Raw genomic sequence first — 20093 nt, 5'->3', positions numbered from 1 at the left:
GGTTCATATTCTGGCAAGTGGACTATATCTAGGCGGTAGCATGGCTATGATATATCATGTTTTACTTATAACAGATCGGGTCAACTCTAGTCTAGATGCAATGGAGTGCAATAACAAGCAATACTGAATGACTAAGAATGACTAAAAATACCGGGGAAGTGACACATGTTGGCATTTAGAGTGAGAGCATGCCCTCATTGCCCTGATGTGTTCAGAAGAACTGTCTGAGACTGTATCTCCAGGGCAGCACTTGCAGCAGGTTGCATCATGAGAACAGGTCCTTCTGCTCTGAGAACCCCCACAGGCTCTCTGTGTCAAGGTGATAAACCAACACATTGTGCATAGGGATAAGATGACTGAACTGAACTCATGTTTACCAACAGTCAAGGACAAATGAGCCATATAAGTCAACTCACGTATCCGGGAGTGTTGCTGATAAAGTAAAAAGGATTTACAGTATTAAATCAGATGACCTCAGCTAAAAGATAAGGCTGCTATAGTAAATAAATATGAAACTGGAGATTAGAAGTGAGCAGTGGAATTAACAAAGTACATAAAAAAATAGCCTAGCCTAAAGTGGAGCCTACTAAGTACTACTTTAACTTAAGTAGTCTACAACTTTGAGGTACTTTTACTTTACTGGAGTATATTTCCATTTGATTCATACAACTCCACTAGGCCACTAACAGAGGCGTGCACAGATACACGGGGTAGTGCTAGCACCTGCCCTTTTGCCCTCTGGACAGAAATGTGCCCCTTTGAAAGTTAGTTTTTTGTACAGTTTTATTACAATTTTATTTTTGTGGTCATTAATACAGAGTACTTATACTATAGGCTACTATATAGTTTGATGCCAATTTACTAATGTGCTTTTAAATAAAATATTTTCACTGCATGACTTTTAGTTGAACAAAGTGGTTTTTTTTTTACACTGGTATCGTAAAATGATTTTCCACCACTGGTGAGCACGTTATTTCGGACAGTAGTGGTCGTCAACAAAGCAAAAACAAGCAATTTGTGGTTCAAAGCATTTATTGCATTATTTTCTTAGAAAAACAATACAAAATTCGGGAGCAACTGTCATAAATGTTGCTTTGAGTGAACTGCAATCATTCACATGGTACAGTAAAGTGCTTATATTAAATGGGGGGGGGGGGGGGGGAGTATTTGAAGGTTGCATTTATTCCAAATATTCTTCCCATGAACATGTTGGGCTTGGGGTGGATTCTGACAGTGTTACAACAGTGTTTTTTGGGGGGGGGGGGGGGGGACAGGACAGAAAAGTGGACAGAAATCATAACCCCATCTCCTGTCCATGAACTATTATAAAACGTTTGATCGAAGCTGCTGGATCTTAAATGCTTTGCCTGTGGGCTACATTCAAATTGTGTAGTTGGTACACTATCCATTTAAATTATTGACTGAATTTGAACACTTCCTGACTTCAAAATGACTTACAATATAAAAAGAATTGAGGCTTGGGATATCATTCTATCCCTCTCCCCAATAAAAAAGCAGTCCAAATTACTGCATTTGACAAAAGTAGAAATGGTCATGACCAAGGAAACTCTTATACCCCCTCAAGATATCAGAGTATGGCCCAAGTCTTTGTGCATTTCCGAGAATCCCAACCCTAACAAAATATAGGGAGAAACTTGTCTGGTACTCAAAGGGAGAAAAAGGCAGAAATACTGAATTGAGTAGGTATTTTCAAAAAACCCAGATTGCCTTAATCATCATCTTAATGCTTTGTTTATATGACTGATAGCAAAGTAGTTTCCCAAACGGAGAACAAAAACAGCTGCATACACAAATTTCAAGTAAGTCTTACTATAAGACATAAAACCCCACAACGATGCATCGGTAGAAAGGTTGTTTAGAACTATTACAATCAGTGTCCTAGTATCAGCATAATGGGCCCTTTGACACCAAGGGAGACATTTTCCAGAGTACCGCACACTGTTGTGCAGGCAACATCACATGGATCACTAGTTACCCATTTCTTGTTTAGGAGATGGATAACTCAACTATTCACTCGTTCAATTACATGACTTAAACCCCTCTTTGGTGAATGGCTGGTGTCATCAGAATGCATCATCATGCTATTACCTGTCAATTACAGGAAGAGACAACTTATTCAGGTTGATCACTGCTGACACAAAATGAGTTAAACAAAAAGCCTTCCCTGGGCATGAACTGCTCCAGATAAACAAAAAAACTTTTGCCACCACCTCACCTCTTACACCACATACTCTGAACTCTCAAAACATATACAAAGACAATCTTAAAAAAAAAAAAATTGAAAAGTAAAACATCCGTTGTTCCACCTGAACTGATCAACACCTGCATTAGAATCACTATAGAAAAGAGCTTAGAACAGCCAGAACAATATCAGTGTGGCACATAGACATGGAGTTGAAACAAACAAAGTAAACTCATTAATACAGCTACATGTCCTTGGAAGACTTTTTTTCTTGCATTTTATTTTTCTGGAATGCTTTTCCTTTTTTTTTATACCCCTATCCATTTCTTCATTTTTATATCCTCCAAACACTCATTTGCCTATTTATTTCAATAATAATCTTGTTCTAGGAATTTCCCCCAGAATCATACCATTTTTGCCAGTAATAACTGAGCTCATGTAAAGAGAAAAAAAAGAAAGAAAAAAAAAAAAAAAAAAAAAAAAAAAAAAAAGGGGGGACATCCAACCTTTCAAAGTTAACGAATTGATTAACACTTACAAATTACACTGGCTCACATGTTTTTCCAACCCCCTGCTTATTTTACCTTTACATCTAATGCATATTCTGGACTCTTGGTGACAAAAAGGTTATAATTAAAAAAAGAATATATATAGAAAAAGAAAGAAAAATAGTCACATGACATGTGAGAATTGTGTCTCAAAGAATGTAACACCAGACCAATTTCAGCTCCCGAGCCCGTTATCAAATTATGTAGCTGTGCCAAGAACATAAAGTAGTCATAGTCCAAGCTTGACTCAGAGGCCCTGTTTTGGTTGTGGCCATGCATCACAACCCAGGGAAAACAATCCAGGAACGGTTTAATTTCCTGCCTCAGATGTGTTGACATTCCAGAGGAACTGCTCGATTACAACTTAAGCATCATTAAAAAAAAAAAAAACATCAGTAGAGCCACCGGTAGTTGGGCTGGGCATAGGTTCATAATTGAAAAACACATCTGCATGGACCAGTAACGGTGGCCAGGCTATAACTGGCTGGTTATAGACAGCCTTGTGGCTTTAAGAGCTTTAACATACATGGCCACAGAAGATAGAAGAATGTGGCTTTATCACACTTCACTCACACAACAGACTCAGTTGTGAGGAATTTCTCAAATGGAAATAGAGAAAAAAAAATAAACAAACGTGAATGCTTCTACAGACCCCAAATAATCTTCCCCCCCAATAATGGACCACACCAGGCACAGATACATTGGCTTACACAGCCCCTTTTTAACCCCCTACACTGAACCCCTTCTAGACACAACGGCCTTCATCTTGGCATATTGCATAAGCTTGTATGTATCTGCAGAAGGGCCATTCGTGTGTATACATACAGGCAAGAGAGCATTCCAGATAACATAATTCACAGTGGATCCAGTTGTAACGTGTGGAAGCAGCACAACAGGTTGTCCTTTGGTGTCTGAGCTTGGTTTTAAAGATACAAATGTACTAGTTTCTTCTGAATTGAGTTGAAGGACAAGAAAACATAACTATAAAATAATGCCTCCTCCCCCTTCAACCCAGATTCTAAGCTGGCCTACCCTCCCCCCAGCCTGGACATGCATATTTGTTTTGATATATGCAGGCCCTGTATTTATGTGCTTATTTAAGTGCTGCAGAGGGGCACAAGGCATTTAGCAGAAGGGATAGAGGCAGCAGTCTCCCTTTACAGATCAGAGAAAGCCTGAATGACTGAGGAACGAAGGCCAGCTAGAGTCAGCAAGGGGCCCTACAACTTGGGAAGGGTGGATAACAGGGTCACATGATCCGAGTCAGAATGAGAGATCAGAAGTTAGGGTTCGGAGGGTTCAGGCACAGTCTCCCACAATGACTAGGGGGGCCAGAAGCTGGCAGAGTTCTGCAGCGGAGACAGGCCCGCCATTAGGCTGGCCGCTCCTCTGCCTGCGCCCGGCCAGCATGGAGTTAGAAGGACGTGAGAGATGCATGGAGGAGCCACTGCTGGCAGTTATGATCAGCGGACCATCCAGTTGTTGGTCCTCCATTCCATCCTGCTCAGCCAGCTGCCGGTTCATAGCCATAGCCTGGCCGGTGTAGAATGTCAGGTCCCTGGCATTGCTGGTCCTGATTGACACAACACAAAGTAGACACAACCATAAATTAAGAGACTAAAACAGTGACGCACTGCAAACAGGAAATTACTTTAGGAAATTTCATCTTTAACTTGTATATGTTAAAGTCTCACCTCTGATGAATAATGGATGTTGGAAAAGTGTTAAAGGCACTCTGTGTAAAGAGAAAAAGACAGGTTTCAACAGGTGGCCCAATAGACACAAAAACATCCTTCCATAAACATGCAGAAACGTGCGGTTGAGGTTTCTGGTGGGTGTCGACCTACCCCCTGCACCCACGGGTGCTGCAGCACCTGGCTGGCACTCAGACGTTTTTTGGCGTCCCGTACCAGAAGTTTGGATATAAGGTCTTTGGCACTTGAGGAGATGTGAGCCCAGTCTTTTGCAGGAAACTCATACTTTCCTTCCTGGATACTCTCAAACAAAGTGTTCTGAAAAGAGAGGGGAGGGCAGGGATAGCATGTTTATCATATACACACTGTGACCTGAGGAGGCAAAGGGTTCAAGTTACACTTGTGTGTGGAGCACGTCACGTGTGGCCTATATAATGCAAGTGTGCACTTAAAGCAGGGGTGGGGGGGGCTAGGTTATGTTGTCTCAGGTGCACTCCGGCAACAAAAGTAGTAGTTTAACGGGATAGAAGAAAATGAGAGAGAGATGGCTTAATAGTTTAAACGTTATATACTTTCTGACTGGAGTCTCCCAGGGGTCTATACGCCCACTCCCATTTCCCCTCCTACACCAAATATCTTAAGTGGAAATAGCTATTCTACAAGCTCAATGTGACATTTTCCATTTTTGCAAATGTTTGCCTCAGAATATCGACACCAGAGCTCATCTGGTTAGCATTCTCACCTGGCATGTGTGGCAGGGCTCTCCCACTTCCCAGCCACAGTCGCCCCCACAGCGGCCTACAAAGGGCGGGTAGCCACTCAGCATGATGTAGAGGATGACTCCCAGGCTCCACAGGTCACAGCGCTTGTCATAAATGGTGGCCTCCTCACTGAAGGCCTCCACCACCTCGGGTGCCATGTACTCTGCAGAGCCACACTGTAAAAAAGAAAAGGGATGGGGGGGGGGGGGGGGGGGGGGGGGATGAGACAGAAAAATGTTTTGTTAGCCCTGAGGGAAATAAAGTGTGAGTCACAGTTGGCATCTGGCCCCGGTTGGTGTTGTGTAAACAACACGGTGGTAGAGACCGTTACTTAGTACAATAAAACCGAAGGAGAAAATAAAATGTGCAGAGAAAGTGCACACAAGCTGGCACTATCAGCAGCAGGGAAGAGAACAAAGGTGTACATTCCTTAGTTCAGCTGATATCTCATGTGCTTCTTTATAGAGGCTGGGGCCTTGTGTGGGGGGCTGCCTGTATGAGAGTCACATGGTGGAGCACTAGGAGTCAGCAGGGGCAAAAAGCTAAGGGGGCCAAGAGGGGGAGGGATAGCTTATCCACTGTGGTCGATCCATTTGAAATTACTCCAATGCTTTCCTCGCTCTTCTGTGGAAAATATAAGGAGGCATTAGCAGGCACATAATGTGCAGTCATCCATCCAAGGCAAGGGAAGGGCTAGGCAGGTTGGTGTGGGTAGGCAGGCAGCAGTGTGAGTGAGTCATTGTCCATTTCCAGCACACCGCTGAGCAGGCCAGGCAAGCAGAATGAGCCGAGAGCAAGGGCAGGCTCTCTCCAGTGGTACCATGTTATGTAGCTCAGACAGAAACTAGGCCAAACACTGACTGAGCAGGGGGGAGAAAAAAAAAAAAAAAAAAGAGGATTGGCGGTCCAGCAGAACCACAAACAGGGCTGAGCCCCCACTCGTTACGCAACTTTCTAGTTGCAAAACACCAAATGCCATTTTAATACCCAAGGAACAGAGGAAGGGGAGGGGTATTAAATGTAGTGAGTCGCTAGTTCAGCAAGACATGAACAAAGACATTCCAGACAGTACTTCCTCCTTTGCACAGCTTTAAAGTAGCCAGAAACACACACACAAATCAATTTCAACTTTATACTTCATGAATTGAAGTTCTTCATACGGCGGTGTTGTGGATAAATAGCCGATTTAAATTTCTCTCTCAATAAGCATCTTGATTTTGTTATTCTCATTGAAGCAGTCCTCAGTGGTCTAAAGCTGAAATGCTTTAGTAACGTTTAGTCCTAATCCAAACCCATCATCCTCATGGTGGAATGTGTTTACATAGAGCAGGCCTCCATTGTTCCCTAGTACCGTGTCCCAGCTGTCTCCTGGCTCCTCCTCCACCCTGCTGCACCCTTATGTAATGAAATTTTGCAGTGCAGGAATCTCAGCTCAGACAAAGCGTCTTCTGTCGGGCTCAGCCTCAGACAGACCCAACCCCCACCACCATCGTCACAACCACTGCCCCCACAACAGACATCCCAACCCCCAGGATCCAGGTCAAATTCAGCTCCCCCAGCCCAAACAAAAACACCACATGGGAAATTTTCTTTTAATGTTGTTGCCCAACAAGGCAATCGGCTGATGAATGTTGGCTACTGCTGTATCAAAGCCACTGACTTGAGAGCTTTCAATCTGACCAGCTCAACAAGATCTACCCACCAAAATAGTTTAAAAATGTACCTGGGGGGCTTTGAAATAGCAGCGCTGGCGTTACATATGAGACAAACGCACTTGGAATGGGAAATGGAGGGGGGAAATTGAATTGGTAGGGTTTTTCTTTTTTAAATAACCTTAATGCTACTGATGTTTGTGACTTTGTGTGCACGTATTGCATTGTGGGTTTAAGCTGACAGGCCCTTTTTGATGTCAATCAAGTCACCTTAATTCAAGTGTCAGATGCCAAAAATAGTTTATTTTGTATTATATATTTTTAGGGGCATGTCATGTGATCTACCTGAACAGCCTTTGTGATCTACTGGTAGATCAGAATCTACCTTTTGGGCACCCCTGGCATAGGCTCAGCTAAAGGATTGAAGTCATGGCTCTAGGATACTCGAGTTGAACATCATCATACTATAATTCACTCAATGTCTGAAACACTGTCGTAGCTCCTCACTGGCTGCACCAATTTTCACACAGGCATTGACCAGAATATTACAGAGGTCTTAACAAATTATTAATTAATAATGAATTCATTAGTGAATTAAAATTTCCCATCGACTTACATGGGAAAAGTATTTTTTTCAGAAACCGTTGGAGCTACAGTTACAACACTTGGCGGGGAGGTTCATAATAATTATTAAAATGAATACATAATTACATCAGTCATCATGGTGGCGCTATAACAACCCACTTTAAGGTTAGCTACTTAGCTCCTCAGAACACAACCGATCTATAAGCAAACAATGTCTTGCATTGCAGTAGCGAAGCGTTGTTAGCTTGTAGATTTGTTATTTTTGGTGAACGAAACAGTCGTACTGCAAAAATATAAATTACACATCATAGAACATGCATTCACTGCATCCGATGCAGCACATTTATCGTGATGGAAACGATAACTCTAAAAAGCAAGTATCGTGGAGACATTGTATCGTCCCGACGATATTTATCACCATATCGAACACCCCTATTACATCGCATCACCCACACTGTACATCATTTGGTGTTCATATATATATATATATATATATTCAGAACGGGTAAGGTCTAGTCTTTATAATGCAGGACTTCAAATCATGCCAGTCCACTCAGGTACTGGTGCCACTCCTGTGCAGGCTTGCATCAGTCTCACCTCCAATCCCTCTGCAATGTACAGATGGCAGATAATCAGCAGACGCCACCAGAGGATTTGTTGGCAACGCCGTCTGGGGCTTTCCTCAAACCAGGTGACTGGTCAGACCACACAGTCAGCTGACACCCACAGATAACAAACACACCTTTGCTGTTGGTAAACTAAAGGCTTATGGCGAAGAGGCTTATGGGAACAGATACAGCTCTGTCATCAGCCCTGCAGCTGCATCTGAATCTGGGCCAAACAAACCCACACAACGCTGCAGCTCTTCGCTTCCCCTTAGGGGCATCACGAGCTCTGTGTGTGTGTACTGTATTTGCATGCAGCCAGTACATGCAGTTCATTGGTGTATGTTATGCACACATGTACAGTCAGATTTAATTTAATGTACAGCAGACAGGCCGCCACTCGCAGTCGCACTGAATTCTTAGAAGAGGCTGGAATTAGCATTTTCCTAGAAACGACTCCTCCCCTCTGCCACCAAAACCGGCCCTCCCTCCCTGTAAGCCCTGCACATACTAAATACACAGGCTACAAACACAGTATGAGCACTAGTTGAGTTCAGCCCTTGGACTGAACACTGAAGGAGAGGTAAATAAATGCATGCAATGCCATATTCTATTGAGCAATAACCACAGTAGGAATGCAGGCATAGGGGGAGAGAGCGAGTGCTACAGCAAGATGAAAAGAAGATAAGATTGCCCCTGTGATCAAGGCAAAGAAAACAAGGGAGTGCGCATGAGCAGACTTGGCTGTACAATCCTCCCCCTCCCTTCCCCTCCCGCCGCTCTGGCCAATCAAAGCACAGTTGCTAGGTCTGGGGGGCAAGACTAAATTTCGAGAACAGGCTGTAGGCATGGCCTTTTGTATGGAGAATACAAAGAAAATGCAGACTTGCACAAGTGTGGTGAGGGCCAGTGGGTGGAGACAACTATAGGCAGAGACGGGGTTGGTGGTTTATGGCATGTTGTTTTTCTCTTGTGGGTTTATACCAGAGAGAGGAGGGTTGTTATGTTTTGATTTCCTCCACTTCCTCATGACTGGATAAAGCCCTGTAAAACAGTGTATTCCCTCTAGTAGTCTTGCAACATTTCAAGGATAGGAACACCAGGTCCTGTCCTTTACTTTGTTTTAAAAGAAGTGTTAAAAGCTAAAGATAAAAAGGTTAGATACTTAGCTCATTAAATTATCTGCAGAAAGAACAAAGACACCTCTGAGAAGCACAAAGCAAGGAAGAAAAAAAAAACAGGCATAATGAAGCAACTGTTCAAAAAGAGCAGGCATGCCACTCACTCTTGTCTTCAGGACAACAGGACAAATGGGCAACCTACAAATGAAGCAGCTCCACCATGTACCCTTTAGTCAGCATAGACTAAACATGTGAGAGACCCTAGTGTCACCATAACTATTCCCCCCCACACAAATAGTACAGGGATGGGCCGGCCGTCTGGCTAAAGAAAGCTCAGGTTACCAAGGCAGAAACCCCCTACCATCCATCCCACAATTCCCTCACTCCCTACAGCTATCGTTGTCACCTGTTCTAGTCCATCGATACACCCGGCTTGACAACCAACGTACTCATCTGTTGACTCAAACAGTGGGAAACCTTTCCTTTGAAATGTACCCTCCTAAAACTATTCCAAGTTGCCATTCTGACTTTCAAAGCTCACCTCCAAGTTAAGTGCTCTGCCTTGTGATGATATTGAGGGGGCTAAACACGCATAACCCAACTCATGTGCCTCACTGTTTGGGACTGATAAGCAGCAGGATGTGGACGTTAGACCAAGGTGCGTATCTACCTGAGTGTAGCTGATATCTCAGCTATGATAAGAGCATGAGAGCTGCCAGGGAAGAGACGAGTGAGCAAACAAACATACACAGGCTCAGAGTCAACATCCGACAGTGACCTCATTGTCCTCAACCTCAAGGACCAGAACACTTCCTCCCCCAATCAAGGGGCTTTCCTGTAGCTAGCACCATCAAGTATTGACCAATAGGCATCCAGCATTGATAAAGGCATCGTTTAAGACGAGCAACAAAAAAAAGGAAACACCCTGCTTATACACCTCAGGGTGACAAACCATAGTGGCAGGCAATGTGACTGAGATTAACCTTTGCCTTGCTCCTTATATGTTTACAGTACCCCTCCCAATAGCATGCATTTCCCTTCTGCTATTTATACATGCCGACAAGTCACAAATAGGGTGAACAGACGACTGGGCTGGCAGACTTACAGGAGTTAGCAGCTCAGGAGTGGAGATGGGTGAGCTGTCACTGTTCAGCTTGATCCCACTGCCTAGGTCAAAGTCACAGATCTTGACAGGGGAGATCTGACAAAAAGAAGAAATCAATACAAAATGTCAGTTATGAGAGTGAACAAAATAGACAAATGTTTGTGTGTAATTTCTCACTGCAGAGACAGACATTGCCACCCTAATAATCACTTCTAACTGAACATGCCTGTAGTAAACTCACCTTGTCTGAATTCTCACAGAGGATGTTTTCAGGTTTCAGGTCTCTATGTGCCATTCCTGAAATAAATAATAATACATTTTAAATAATAAAATCACTTTTGTCAGTGAGGCCTGTATTATGTGGTGGGTAGTTCATACACGAGAGGAATAGTAAGAGAGTGGCAACACTAGCATTGACTCCCATTGTAACAATGAAATGCGGAAGTGCTCATTCTATCTCAATGGGATAGTTCCAATGTTTGGAACTCACACATGAGCCCTAATTTTACCCACAAGTCCAATGACCTGCCATTTCCTATGGGAGAGCAAACAATTAAAAAGTCTGGCCAAGATTGACACCACCTAATTAACCGCCGCCAGACTGGAAAACACATACATTTAAAAAGAAATTAAAAAAGGTCTTAAGTCCTTAAATAAACTGTAAAGTTTTAAATGTGAAGGCAGAGTGGAGCGGTGCGAGGCAGCCGATTTATTCTTCATTGTATGCCGGTGTCGCATGGCAAATAACTCATCTACAAGCTCACAACGTGTTGCATCAACGACGCATTGTGGACTTAACTCTTCTCTCATTTACACAAGGCACCGTCGTACAATTAAGTAAAGCTTTAGGGGAGACTTCTCCAATATAGCCAAATAATTCCCATTCCTACAAAACAATAAATCTGTGGACCCTTTATAGTTGACTTACCTTTGTTATGCAGGAAATCTAGAGCGCTGGCGATGTCCTGCACCACAACGCTGGCTTCCTGCTCACAGAAGTGTCGCCTTCTGTGAATCTGAGCGAGGACAGACCCTAAAAAAAAGAAAAAGGGACAAAAAAGGTAAACAAGTGAACCCCTTCATTACTCTGCTTTGACAGCATCTAGGTGGAATGGTTCAATTTACCCCACACAGACTTGACGGTAAGAGGGGCTTTACCATATTGTTTAACAACAAATAAAAAGGATCTTTAATCCCTAGTCTTCTGCAGGATGTACAAACCTCCTCTCAGCTTTTCAAACACCAGGTAGAATTTGTCTTCCTCTTCAAAAAACTCGACCAACTCCAGGATATTCCTTTTGGGAAAACACAGAAAGGGATCAGCCTATGGTAGTGGCATGAAATGAAAGTCTGCCCAGTTACACTTTACTTAAATGAGTTGTTGAGCTAAATGGATTAATATAAACACTATAATATAGATTTTATATAGTCTTGTACTTCATTGACACCACCCTCCCCCAGGAGTGTATACTCAGTCCCCTCATACAAGCTCACAGCATTTCATTGTGATCTTTGTAAATCTGCCATTTTCATTTTTGTTGAAGGTTCATCTAAGGTTGTCAAAAGTTGACATGTCCAGAATAGGGCACTAGGGATCACATGGTAAGGGTATCGCACCATTATAGTCACATGGAAGTGTAATGGAATAACGGGGCCTGAGCACCATATCTTGAGTTTAACCCAGTAAAACCGGGAAAGCATCAGTGCCACTTTAGATTTTTCCGTTGGCTATTCAAAACCTGACATTTTCTAAAATCTTGAAACTACTGATTTAGAAGGCATTTGTAGACTCGGCCTCAGGTCTCAATGGCTTAAGATAATCTGTGGCAGTGTTGCACGTCATTGTGGTAGTGAAATGACTGCTGTAGGGTTACCTGTGTCCCTGGCACTGGTAGAGCATTTCAACCTCACGGAAGACACGGCTACGGCTGTGACCTGGCCTCTTCTCAATGATCTGAAATGGAAAGCACTGGTTAGAGGAAGGCTCCAGACAGACGCTGAGACTCCAAGTTTAATATAGGTCACAGATGGAAAAACACTGATTATGTATTACTACATATGGCAACTATAGGTCACAGATGGTATAGCACTAATCATATGTGTAGTATATATAGTATAAGGTACCCCTGAATTTCCTGGGTTGCTTCCAGTTCAACCTTTACCCAGTTCACCCGACAATGCAGCAACGATGGTTAACCTACTTCTGACATCCTGCCAAACTGAAGGACTGAATGTGTATAGGCACCAAACTTCTAAATATAGCATTTGTGTGTGTGTAACCTATATTCCAATCTTAAGTGCTTTCAAGTAGCCAAGGTGGTCCTTTGTGACACCAAGAGTCGAGACAAAATAGTTTTGATAAACAAAACCCTCTAAATATAGCTAGCAGATCCTGGAAACAAAACATGGTGGGGCCCCCATGCAGGCCGTGTATCACACTGCCAAGAGAGACAGAAAGAGAGACTGCTGACACCAAAGCAAAGGGCCTGAATTTTCCAGCCACAGCTATTGTCTGCTCATGGGGTGTGCATGGTTCTCTTCCTGCTAGCAGGATTATAGTTGCCATTGAAACCCAGTGGGGCTAGAGTGCAGTGTGTGTGTCTAGGATTAATGTACAGACAAGAGGCTAGTGTGCAGCCTAAAGCCAACAACACACTGGACCACATCTGAGTCAGCATACAGACAACCCACATCAGCCCACTTTCTCCCAATCACAACACAAACCAAACCAATCACACAGACTATAACATGTACAGTGTAAAAATGTAAATGACAAAAAAAAAAAAAAAAAGACAGGCGCAAAACAGAGAGATAGATTGTCATAAGCAGAGACAACGACAGTAATAGCTAGGGGGTTTATGAGTTGGACAATATAAACATAGCATCAGCGCCGACTCTTTTTGTCCCCAGGGAAGAAAGACGGTCGGGGGGAGGGTTTACTGTTGTGCGGAAACAGTCACGTACACCACCAGAAGGGGGATAAATCAGATTCACAGCAGTCTGGCTGTGGAAGAGGCCCAACTGAGTCACGCTGTGGCTCTGTAAATCTATCTAAGCTTGTGAAAGAAACCTTGAGGAGGAGGGGTAGAGGGCTGAGGCCCAAGACAGACGGGACAGGCAGGCAGGCAGGGCTCCCGAGCCCCTACTCCCTCCAGCCTGCTCTATGGCCTTTGTTGTGATTGAAACACCACCACCCCCTTGCCTAGGTGGAGGAGAAGGACATCTGGCAGGAGTAGTCTAAACACCCCCCTAACCCCAACTGACCTCCACTACTAGAACTGCACCAGCCCCCCCCACCCCATACTGCTTGGTCCCAAGAGAAACATCCCTGGGTAAACATGACTAATGTACCATGTTCACTTGTGGGAGCCTGTGCACAAATTCCACTGCAGTATTTATTCAAAAATATATGCTCTCACTCAAGGTGACACTGCGTTGAACTATCGAAAATAGCCCTTGAACTGGAGTGAACTGCAAATTGCAGTCTGCAATATATTTGCCTGAAATATTTGTGCAATAGGCATTGCCCAAGAGTAAACCTCTTGGGGCCTTTGGAAATAATCAAATTGGTTGCATATACACATATCCATACATATACATATACATATATATATATATATATATATATACACACACATACATACATACATACACACACACACACACACACACACACACACACACACACACACAAAACAGGACCAACAGAAAAGTTACAAAAACATGCAGCAGCACGGCGCAGAATCCATTTGTCAGTACACGCCCCATTTGAGAAGAAATAAAGCCCGGCCTACTGCACAAGGAGAACAAAACTGTGTAAACACCCCAGGACACAAGCAGAGTCCTGCACCCCTCCTTTCTCCATATGTGGGTTTTGTTTTGGCATGGCCACAAGTACACAATGTTCCCGCCACTAGAAGCATCCACAGCCAATAGGAACAAAGCAAAAGGGTGGGTATTGTGTTCCAAGAGCTCTTATAGGCTAATGGAGAGAGAAAACAGTGAGGGGACATCTGTGTGAACAGTGGCACTGGCTAGCGCTTCACATTCAAAAACTAGAAAACAGCGACAACATAACGGGGGGCCCTACAGACATCTGCTTTGGTGCGCTGAACTGGGAAAACATTTACTTCCTGTCACACACACACACACACCACACGCAAGGTTAGTAAGGCCTGACTCACACCTTCACAACAGATTGATGTATAGCTGATGAATGAGACTTATTGAGTGATGCAAGCTCGCAATGCATTTCCAATGGGAGTCACATGGTTTGACACATTTGTTTTATGAGGGGGCAGTCAAAACACAGCCGAAAGCCGTACAACAAAAATGTTGTCAAACCATGTGACTTCCATTGGAAATGCATTGGAGCAAGATGTAAACAAACCCTTTGTATACATCTAGCATGCATCAATGTTGTATGCTAGATCGAAAGGTGTGAGTGAGGCCTTAGTAGTTACACAAGCACCAAAACCAAATCATCGAGGACACAGTTGGTGACACACATAATTAACATTATCTTCCTGAACCCTCTCAAAGTTATTCTTCCATGGACATTGAAAAACATGAAATGGTACAAGAACCCCATAGCATTACATGTCTAGTAATACTACAATGAATTCACAGCCCAAGGCTAAGCAGTATCCACACAGATTAATTTGAAATGTAACATCCACACCACTCATCAGCATGGGAAACAGACCCAGGCAGCGGGAAGGTGTCATTAAGAAATAGACCGTCTATGCATCTACAGGGGAGGGAGGCCTACTACTAGGTGCTACAAATTATTTATTACTACAATTTATTAGTGATTCATCCAGTATTTTATCTTTGCCCTCATTTAGTAATCCATATCCTATGAATTATTATACACAGGTCTGATCCTCCATAATTAGGTTGACCAATGAATATCCAAACAAACAATCTCATCGGGTTACAGGTGAACGCACGTTTTGTATCACTGAACACCCCTGCATACTTCCTCATTCACTAATGCTTCATTTAGTGAGGCTCCGGTTGACGTTTGCATGCGAGTGCGACATCACACCTCTGACTGTTATCTCTCTCTGAGGTGCCCTGCGTCAGGCCCGTTTGCAGTGGCAGTGAATGATAGTATGAAAACCAGTCGAGGCAAAAACTAAACTGGTGCTATGCAGAGAGAAAGAAACTACCATGGTTGTCATGGGGAAGCTTCAAAAAGACATTTACCAAACTAAAACCATGATTTAGAGGAGAGTGGGTGTTTGCTGAACTATGCTGCCATGGCACGTTTTGTGAAGAAAATGCACCAATATAAAAATGTAGATATACATTCAGAGATGGCACCATTCTGATTTTACCAAAACTGTACGTGGGCTCAATAACCAGTTCACATGGATACGAAAATTCACACTACAGTAGTCAAAGAATCGCAGCAGCCCTGAAATACTGTTATGGCATTACATAATGCCATCATGTCCAGATTCAAATGAGCCACAATGATTTGGGTTTTAAGATCTTTACCTTAACAGCATATTCGTTGTTGGTGATTAGGTTGATGCACGTCAACACCCTAGCATAAGCACCTTCTCCTAGGACTTCCTCTTGCAGCCTGTAGACATCTGCGATGGAAAGGTTCATGGAAAATATAACTTAGAATACATGTCTTTAACAGAAATGTATTTATTATTTTTAAATGTCTTGACCTTTTTTTACATTGTTCTGAGATCAACATGCTGACAAACCGTAGCTTACCCTCAAAACGTCCAGAGAAACTATCAGTTGCCCGGCAACGTTTCTTCTTCTTGTTTCTCTTCTTAGCATCGGGGATGTCAATAGGCTGGCTAGAGTGTATGTCTATCAAAGAAAAGCAAAAAAGTAGAAGAGGGGGGGGGGGGGGGGGGGGGGGGGTGAGTAAATCAATGCATTCACATTTCTAATGAGCAGCAAACTCATTTGAAAATCATCAATATTATTATAAAGCATTTTGACGTGCATGTATGAATATGTACATTAAACATTGAAAATGCTAAACATGTCCATGTCGTTCAGTAATGCCGCCTGGCCTTAATTGCCATTTCAGTTTATGTTGTGATCATTGGCCAATGACCATTTTGTTTATAGAGAACCGGCTCCAATAATCACCTACTAGGCCACTAGGGTGCAACAAGGGTTCTACAATCTATGTCACCCTTCCTGGTGATTGTCCTACATAGGAAAGTTACTGTTTCACAGACTACAGCCATAAAACCACTCACCATGTCTTGGGGAAGAATCAAAATTAAATGTCGAATCAAGATGGGATCCATTTTTGGTGAAGTCATCAGATTCAAATGGATTTTGGCCCTAGAGGAGCAGAATATAGTCATTGAAATGTTATTTAGACAGACATGCAGCCATATGGGGTCAATACATCAATACATTATAGCTTCTCAGAGTCATAATAAAAACATGCCTCCCTGGACCATATAAAACGGTTAAATATTATACACACTTTCCGCAACAACCACAAAAGGTTATCTGACCATTGTAAAATCATAACATGTTGATAAATATGCAATAGCATTATTCTCTGCAAACACCACACCAAACCATAAGGCATACCTTTCACAAAGGAAATTTTTTTTTCCTTAGGTTCTCATCATTAGATAATTATATTATAACCATAGCAAATGGTTTTGCAACATGTACACGTTTGTGTGAAAATTATTGTATTGTATGTTATTGTTGTTCTGGTGTCAAATGTCTCACCTTAAAAGAGCGGTGGAATCCGGTGACTTCGGTGATTTTATTTTGCACCATATTTACTCCGATAGTCCGATTTGGGGATTTTTGGTGTTTTGCGGCGGCTGCAGTGGTTTTGTGATGATGTCAAATTGCACTACTCTGAGAACAGTCGTTCCAGAGACAGAAGCAAATGATCACACTGCGCTGGCTGGTCAACTTGCTGCGGTGCTTTAAACGGGAGCCCTGCGGGCGAACACAACACTGCAGTTTTAATGTAATGAACACACGCCACAACAACACACTGCAGTTTTACAGTGTAATGAACCAATACAACAACACACTGCAGTTTGAATGACACACACACACACACACACACACACACACACTAGAGCCTGGCTTTAGCCTTCATTAGATGCAAATGTGAAAATCGATAAAATAGCTTATAACGTACCAACACAACACGTTTTTGTATCGAGTTGTGCTTCAAGTGTACCAATTCTTTCTGCATACTCTCAATCACTAGGCTACACGTTGCAGCCTGCAACCAACATAGTCCGCTACATTCAAAACACACATAAAACCAACCAACGCGTTCTAAACATTATGCATTTGTACAATTTAACCGGTAGCTATATAATATTTAATACATGCTCAAGCAGCTATGTGACCCAGCCGTTGGGTCACATATAGGACCCGAATGGAAACAAGACCGCAGGGTGCTGCTATGATCCTTTTAGACCAAGTGTTTGACTGTACTCTGTACCAATCATGTCGCAGCAGCAACAACACTGCGTGCACAAACAACGCGCTCCGCTCCTGGAGGTAAAGACTCGTCGCAGGAGGCACGCAGCACGAGTCACACGACCATCGATTAAATTAAAATGACGTTATTTAAATTAAAACGCCAAGTGATTGAAGCTTAATGTTAGCACTTTGACAAGTCTATCTTTTCTGCTTTTCTTTGACCAGGCACCCCCTTGAAAAAGGAGATTGTATCTCAGTTTTTCCTGGTTAAATAAAAAAAAAAGTCACATAGCGAGACAAAGACTATTTTGTATAAATAGAGACTTAATGCGATTTAACGTGATGCAATCCAGGCCCACGATGCTGTGTCACGAGATCTGATCTTGTCAGTAAAGCTATATTTAGAGGCAGCTAAAGTGAATACAACACCACAGTGTGAAGCAAGCTACAGCTAATGTTAGCCTATCGAAAACATAATTATGTCGCGTCAGACGAACTGATACGGTCGGAGACATTAATTTGGGCTAACGCTTGCATGCACACAAAGCCTAGGCTAACGCCACTAACTTGTCTACTCACCCCGTTAATAATTTTACAGCTCCAGTGTTAACGTCGTTGTTTTGACCCACTGCTTGTAAGCCGCAGATGATGGGGCAAGGGGATACGCGTGATCGTACGTGCGTCGAAGGTGGTGGAAAAATACACGGCGACGAGGCTTTTTAAAGTCTCTGTCCAGTCTCCTCCCAGCCTGCCCCAGGCCCCGCCCACATCACACCCTCCTCCTTTTAGAGGATGACGTGCCGTGCGTGTGCCTTTAAATGAGAAGAAAGAAATGACTATTAAATCTATTAATTCAATTGACTATTAAAAGAAAACTGAATCAAAATCTCGGCAAGAGGGTAAGGCACTGCAATAGATTAGAGTAAAATTTGAATGGAACTGAACCATTAAAGGCTTTGTTTTCTTTTTAGGCCCCACAATGGGAAGTATGGCAATGCATGGGGGAATGACATGACTGTTATGTGGGCACCAACCAACAATAGTCAGGGGTTCTTCTAAGGTTTATTGTAGGCCTATTTTGATGTACAAATGGACATGGAGAGAGGCCTCCCAAAATTAATAATATAGGTGTGTGTGTGTGTGTGTGTGTGTGTGTGTGTGTGTGTGTGTGTGTGTGTGTGTGTGTGTGTGTGTGTGTGTGTGTGACTGTGTGTGTGTGTGTGTGGGCGGGGTGGAGTCTCGGTGTGTGTTATCTGCAATCTAGACAGATGTGTGAGTGTTAAACACAAACACACAAGGCTGATATGCTCAGACAGAATGCTTGAGCCACGTGCAAGAATCGGATTCTCACAGATAGAGGAATTCTGAGCCTCACTGACAGATAGGGTGGAGGTGACAAAAGGCCTATAGTCCGACGACAACCAATAGTCCGGCACCCAAATAGTCCGACATGCCAATAGTCCAACATGCGTACTAAGAGTCCATCAGCCAATAGAGGGTATGCGCGTGACATCATCATCAAACCCGGAAGTTATGCGGGAACTCCTACTGAGTAGCAAAAAAAATACTTTCTGGCCTTGACAGCCCATACATCCAAACAGAAAAGTCCTATTTGATCGCATTAAACGACGTTAAACAATGTTAAACTCACTTTTCCACTCACTTTGCCACTAAATTTGCCACTCGATTTGCCATTCACTTTATGCATGCGCATACCCTCTATAGTCCAACAACCAATAGCCCGGTACCCAAATAGTCTGACACCCCAATAGTCCGACATGCCAATAGTCCAACATGACTGCTTGCCCAGTAAGGTCCACAAACACACACAACAACTGGGCACCTATGGACATGTGGCCACAGTACAGTACAGTACAGTACAGTACAGTACAGTACAGTACAGTACAGTACAGTACAGTACAGTACAGTACAGTACAGTACAGTACAGTACAGTACAGTACAGTACAGTTATGATTGGGGATCATATTATAATTATGAGTAGTATTATTACTTGTGAGGTATTATAGATATGTGTATATATTGCCTAATATTATATTTATCAGAGTTCTCACATTATTATCAGGGATACACAGGGTGGAGGGAGTGCCTGTGTGTTTTCCTCTAATCCTCTGCAGGTTGACTAAATGATGATTGACACCTAGTAGGCCCCAGGCTTACTCCTCTACGAAGAGAAAAGCCTGGTCACAATCTAAGGCAGAGACGCTATCGGCGGAAGTGTCGGTCCGGAACATCCGTCAGATGAATTTCCCCCGGATACGATATTATTCCGACCAATCACAACACTTGTTTCATTCACGGAGAATGTAAACTGATTTATAAAGCATCAACGTAATTTCCTTGAGCGGT

General features: G+C 43.0%; 1 protein-coding gene across 1 annotated transcript; it reads right to left on the bottom strand.

The window, feature by feature from the left end:
- Positions 1-1736: 1736 nt before the first annotated feature.
- On the bottom strand, positions 1737-18419 carry mknk2b (MAPK interacting serine/threonine kinase 2b). The gene is made up of 14 exons (XM_079505133.1): positions 18306-18419; positions 17007-17225; positions 16514-16601; positions 16011-16112; positions 15780-15877; positions 12149-12228; positions 11496-11569; positions 11203-11307; positions 10516-10571; positions 10275-10370; positions 5188-5382; positions 4599-4763; positions 4446-4486; positions 1737-4324 (listed from the first exon to the last, which is right to left on the bottom strand). Exons 2-14 carry the CDS (start codon positions 17055-17057, stop codon positions 4051-4053), a joined length of 1425 nt encoding a protein of 474 aa, XP_079361259.1. The 5' UTR covers positions 17058-17225; positions 18306-18419; the 3' UTR covers positions 1737-4050.
- Positions 18420-20093: the final 1674 nt, after the last annotated feature.

This window comes from Electrona antarctica, assembly GCF_951216825.1.
Source record: "Electrona antarctica genome assembly, chromosome: 7".
Lineage (NCBI taxonomy): Eukaryota > Metazoa > Chordata > Actinopteri > Myctophiformes > Myctophidae > Electrona > Electrona antarctica.
Note: the sequence above shows the minus strand (reverse complement) of the source record. Positions and strands in the feature narration are given on the sequence as shown.